Raw genomic sequence first — 5970 nt, 5'->3', positions numbered from 1 at the left:
TTTGAGATAGAGTCTGGCTCTGTTGCCAGGCTGCAGTGCAGTGGCACGATCTCAGCTCACTGCAATCACTGCCTCCCAGGTTCAAGAGATTCTCCTGCCTCAGCCTCTCAAGTAGCTGGGATTACAGGTGAGTACCACCACACCCGGCTAATTTTTGCATTTTTAGTAGAGATGGGGTTTCACCATGTGGGCCAGGATGGTCTTGATCTCCTGACCTTGTGGACCACCCACCTCGGCCTCCCAAAGTGCTGGGATTATAGGCATAAGGCACCAAACCAGGCCTATGTATTCTTTAACAGGTTTCAAATACTTTTGGGGGACTTAGTGGTTTTATATTATAAAAACTGTCAAGCCTAGGACTGCCAAATTCACAGGCACTGGGCCAGAGGGGGCTTCTTTGACTGGTCAGATGCTTTGGGTCTGTTCCCTTAGAATTGTTCCCTCCCAAGCAAAAGCCACAGTAACTTGTGCTCATCCTGGAAAAGTGAATACTGCCCAGAGCTCCAGAGACAGTAAAAGGAAGGAAAGGACCCTCTCCTCATCCCTGCTAACGTCCCAGACTCTTAAGGCCAGGAGGCAGGGACCTCAGCAGAAAACTAGAGGTTATTTCTGGGACTGGGAATCTGTGCTTATGGAGATTATGCAAAAATAGGAGGGGAAGTTTGGCACCCCTGTCAGAAAGAGAATGTGACCTTGTACTGTCTGATTCGCAAGGGCTCGGCAGGTCACGAGAGGAACACGTAAGCTGTTATGCAGGTAGGGGCTGGGGCGGACAATGGGCTGGGCTCGGCTGGTGACTCCTCACCATTCCTTGGGTTATGAGCCAGCTGTCTATGGGTTCCAGGTCAGAGTCCCCACCTCTACCTCTCTTCTGGGCCGAGGAGAGAAAAGTCTCAGAAAGAAAAGTCACAGCAAGACCCATGAGAAAGAAGTCAATAGCACATATTGTGGAAACAGAAAAGTTACTCTTCAGACGTGACCGTTTGCCATTTAAGGAAATGTAATGCCCCTGCTCCCAACCTCCACCCCTGGCATGTCCCCCTTACCTGCCTGGAAAAAAGAAGAAAAGTTTAGTAACCAAGAGTCCCAACAGGATAACATATACTCATGGCAACTACTCCCGTGCCCTTGGGACGTCTCCGGGAGATCACAGAAGGCTGACCAGAGCTGCTTCTCTAGATTCTCTGACAGGGTTGGCAGGGGGTCAACTTTTCAAAGAACCAGTTTTACAAACGCATTTCTACTTTTTTCTAGCTTATTCCTGCACTTTTTCTTTTTTACTCTTTTCTAGTGGCTTGTGTATTCTTTTTCTAAGCTCTTGAATACTACATTTAGGTGTATTCTTTATTGCCTTTTAAAATATTTATTTATTTATTTGAGATGAGGTCTCACTATATTGCTCAGACTGGTCTCAAAAACTCGTGGGCATGAGCGATCCTTCTGCCTCAGCCTCCTGAGTAGCTGGGATGACCTTTACTTGACTGAGTTGGCTGGATCTGATTTCTGGAGGTGTGGCTACATAATTTTCTCCCCTTCCTTATTGTGTTCTTAATTTCTCCCTTGGCCTCGTTTTCATTTCCAGGTCAACGTGGCTTGGGATAGGACAAGGTAACCTGAAATGCTGCAGGTGGGCAAGAATATGTGTGGACACACAGACACACACAACCCACATGCCCTGCTGCCCCATATCACTGAGGCTGTGGCTGTGGCATCGCTCCATTGAGCAGCAAACATGAAAAGCAATCTGATGGCTGGGTGCAGTGACTCCCGCCTGTAATCCCAGCACTTTTGGAGGCCAAGGTAAGTGGATCACCTGAGGTCAGAAGTTCGAGACCAATCTGGCCAACATAGTGAAACCCTGTCTCTACTAAAAATTATCTGGGTGTGCTGGTAGGTGCCTGTAATACCAGCTACTCATGAGGCTGAGGCAGAAGAATTGCTTGAACCAGGAAGGTGGAGGTTGCAGTGAACCGAGATTGCACGACTGCACTCCAGCCTGGGTGACAGAGTGAGACTCCATCTCAAAAAAAAAAAAAAAAAAAGCAATCTGTCTACCATTGTGTGGAAAACCTGCCGGAGTCATCAGGACCTCTGAAAACAGGGGGCTAGTCCAGCCACACATGCCATGTGTGAAGGGCGGGAAGTCACTTACATCTCCCGGGCTCAGACCCAGGCCTCAGCACTGATAACACCAGGGGTGCAGCAGGACACACCCTGGCATGGACAGAGTGAGGGACAAATGAGGTCTGCCTGACAGGGGCACAGGGCTGTTCCCAACCCAGGCCAGGGTTGGCCAGGAGGAGGGGAGGTCCTCACCAGGCAGTATGCTGGTAGGCCTACTGGGCTCTCTAATGCCCTCCCTGGGGCAGGTGGGAGGACATTCTAAGTAATGGGAGAATCAGAGCCATGAGCACTGCCTTGATTTTGGGTGTCCTAGTCTCAGGGGTTCAGGTGGCACTGCCCACTCCTGTGGCAAGGCAGGGCACTGAAAACCCAAGGCAGCCTATTGGTTCTTCTGCGCCCCCTGGTGACCAGTGCAGAGGGATGCATGCCCTCAGCTCCAGCAGGCGGGGGCCCACGTGGATGAAGGAGTCCCGTCCCTCAAGCAGGAGCATCCCCTGGAAACCAGCACTGATGCCTGCCTGGGCCCATTTGGACAGGGGCTTCAGAAGGCTAAAAAAGATTGGTACCCAGGAAGTAAACAGCCCTTTGCAAGCCTCCCTGTCCAGTAGACAGATGATCACTGCCCTCTCTAGCCCAGCCAGGGGACCCAGAGAGGAGTTCCAGCTGTTGTTGGCAGCTATTCCAAGGGCCCTCCTCCTCCCTGCCCCTGCAAACAGACATGCATCCATACACATTTCTTAGTTAGGAAAAAAGAGAAAAATCTCAGGAGAAGCATTAAGACACATATCTCTTCCCCTTTAGTAATCTGAAATTGTACAGAAAGCATGGGGCGCCCAAATACGTACCATTCTCTCCACTTCACTGTGCTGCACCCCTGCACCATCACAGAACACCCTCCCAGCCACCACCCAACTGCACCAGCTCCTCAAACAAATCCTGGCCCTCGAGTGCCTGCTAATGGGGTTGGTACTGCTCTGCCAGCCCAGCAACAAATGACCATCCAAGATGTGGCTTGGGCCACACTGTCCTTCCTTGTGCAGGCCATGGTTTTATCAGAGCACTGAAAACCCAGGGGCACCGTGGCAGGTGACCATAGGAGACCTGCCCCTGGAGAATTTAGGGCCACCATGGTAGGAAGAGCAGGGATTCTGGAGTCGGACACTCCTAAGATCAGACCCCCCGCTTGCTGTCTGCTCTCTGGGTACCCCTTAGCCCGTCTCCTACTCCCCGGGACTGTCTCCTCTTGGGTGCATTGGAAAGCTCATGTGTGGCATCATCTCACAGGGTGAGGTCAAGACTCAATGAAGTACTACCTGGGCTCTACAGGTCTCTCCCCCAGGGTGTCCCTGCCCCTGTGCAAGCCTCCTTCTGCTGAATTACCCAGCCAGCTTTACCAAACCACCTGACATTCCTTCCAGAAGACTCCAGGCAGAAAAACAGGGTTAAAGACCTACCCCTTCTGAGCTCTGTTTTCGACTGTCTAGTGCAGAAGCAAGCCCTCCGACAGCCTGCGGATCCTCATAGGTTACCCTGGAGAGGAAGCAGCAGCAGCAGAGTTAGTCTCCCCCACTGGTCATGGAGAGATGGGGCAGTGGCCTGTAATTGCCTCTATCCTATGGTACTTCCTCAGATGTCCTTGGAAAAACATTTCCTGAGACCTTGGCATTGAGCAGGGGCTAAGGGCTCATGCTGTCTCCCTGCAGTGGAAGCTAGGAGGCCTGGGTCCTTGCTCGGCCTGAGCCACCGGTCTCCTCTGCAATCTCAGGTTTTGTGCACCTCAATATCCCTCTCTTGAGTAACAATACTGGGCATCTCTGAAGCTCAATGACAGGGTGTTCAAAGTGCCCTAACACTCCTTAGAGGGAAGACGAGATAAAGGCAAAGTAACATTAATTCTTATTTTATAAGCAGCAGCCTCAGTGGCATTTGACAGGGAAGGTGGTCTCTGGGACCCCAGACAGTCACTGACTATGGGAGGCCTTCCTCCACTCCCTGACTCCTTTAGCTGTATCTGTTTTACAAGCAACTTTTGCTGGTGAAGGGTACATGGGACCTTGGGTTTCTGGTTACCCTGCTGAGTCCCAAGCAGGACTCAGGGTGCTGAGTGCATCAAGATGCTGGGTTACAGGGAGAGGTGGGAAAAAGTGTGTCTCACCTGCCTTTAGGCTAAACAGAAAGCTCAAAACATGTACAGTGCCTTCCTGAGATGTAGGGGATTCTCTGTTTTGGAATCAACTCCTTGAATTCCAGATGGCTCATCCTAGCCAGAGCTGTTATCAGAGGAGCCTCTGCCCTGACCACTTATTTCAGTCAGGACAATCTTGCTGTAAGGAAGAGGTTCACCCTGCATGGCTACACCCTCCTGCTTCCGAGCTTCTCCTGTGGATGAGGGGCCAGGCGGGGTGGTGTCTGCAGTGGCAGCAGCATGGGGAGGAAAGAGAAAAGCTGTCTGTTACAGCTGACAGGAGAAATCACACTCCAATCAACCCCAAGGGCAGGAGAGTGTGTGTGGGGGGGACGGGGGGGGGCAGTTAGTGTTTATTCAATATCTGCATCTAATGCCAAGTCTTTATAGCCATGCTTTAAAGTTCCTGGCAGTCCTGGACATGGCAAATAAAGGCCTTTTTGTGCTAGCCTGTGACCAGGCATGGGTCAATCCCCCCCAGTATCTCTAGAGAGCCACTAGAAGGGGCCCCACATACGTCTTACGCTGCTCAGCCAAGGAGTTTCCTCTCGTCTGGGCAAACATGTCAAAGCCGTCACGGGGGTTACATTGCTGGAGTGAACTGAGGGTGCCACTGACGCTCTCTGTCCCCAAGTCTGTGGCAACAAAACAAATGGGTGGCAGCTGAGAACAAAATGTGGATTGTAGATTTGATGGAGGGTCCCCAAATTAGGACACCAGCCAGATGAGTTTAGGTTCCATGGCAGGGGGTGGGGGAGGACTTTCCTTGGTACTCCCAGTGTACACATGCGAGAGGAGCCAGCGTGGGCCAGATAGGGGTCAGGACAGCCACTGCCCCCAAACTACTAAAGGAGAGGAAAGAGTCCTAATGAAAGGGAAATTGCTGGGGTGACAAGGTAGGGACTGGCCCCAGTGCACCTGAAGATTTTCCATAATGCCCTTCTCGGATGGGCTCCTCATTAACTCAGTCACAATGTCAAGGACCTGGGACACCTATTTATTCAGAAAATATTTCTGAGGCACCCAACATGCTCAGAGCTAGATCTCAAGTAGACCAAATTAAATCTGATATGGTTCTCAGCTTCAAGAAGTTCGGAGTAGGCAAGAGAGAAGCCATAGCAGTGCTTGGCTTAAGATGTCAGGAAACACTCAAAACCAGCACAAGAGTGGGTCTGTAAAGATGAGTGGGAGGATGCTGGGGGAGAAGGGGAAAGGCACATACAAAGGCACAGGGTTTGGAGGCCAGGGCGTGTGAAGTGAACAGTGCTCACAGGAAGAGATCTGTGGAGGAAGTGGCTGGTAATACCCCAAATGCCAGGTAAAGGAGTGGGTGGGAAGACACTAGACTTTTTTTTTTTTTTGAGACAGAGTCTCACTCTGTGCCCAGGCTGGCATGCAGTGGCTCAATCTTGGCTCACTGCAACCACCAACTCCCTGGTTCAAGTGATTCTCCTGCCTCAGCCTCCTGAGTAGCTGGGATTATAGGCACGTGTCACCACTATCAGCTGATTTTTGTATTTTTCATAGAGACAGGGTTTCACCATGTTGGCCAAGATGGTCTCAATCTCCTGACCCCATGATCCTCTCGCTTCCGCCTCCCTAAATGCTCCAATTATAGGTGTGAGCCACTGTGCCCAGCTTTTTTTTTTTTTTTTTTTTTT

The 5970-nt window shown here is 51.0% G+C and overlaps 1 protein-coding gene across 8 annotated transcripts in view; it reads right to left on the bottom strand.

Annotated features, from left to right (window-relative positions):
* The window catches only part of TOM1L2 (target of myb1 like 2 membrane trafficking protein), a 126525-nt gene that overhangs the window by 13225 nt on the left and 107330 nt on the right, over nucleotides 1-5970 (bottom strand). For 3 of the 8 annotated variants that reach the window (XM_017514848.2, XM_017514852.2, XM_017514851.2), the window contains 3 exons: nucleotides 4827-4944; nucleotides 3579-3654; nucleotides 806-892 (listed from right to left, as the gene is read on the bottom strand). In XM_017514848.2, coding sequence (XP_017370337.1) covers nucleotides 806-892; nucleotides 3579-3654; nucleotides 4827-4944 — 281 coding nt within the window. Of the gene's footprint in view, nucleotides 1-805; nucleotides 893-2161; nucleotides 2210-3578; nucleotides 3655-4826; nucleotides 4945-5970 lie in introns of those variants that run through there. The other 5 variants (XM_017514849.2, XM_017514850.2, XM_017514854.2 and 2 more) reach the window with 3 other exon arrangements.

Source organism: Cebus imitator, unplaced genomic scaffold, assembly GCF_001604975.1.
Source record: "Cebus imitator isolate Cc_AM_T3 unplaced genomic scaffold, Cebus_imitator-1.0 Scaffold538, whole genome shotgun sequence".
Taxonomy (NCBI): Eukaryota; Metazoa; Chordata; class Mammalia; order Primates; family Cebidae; genus Cebus; species Cebus imitator.
This window is presented reverse-complemented; position numbering and strand designations above follow the sequence as displayed.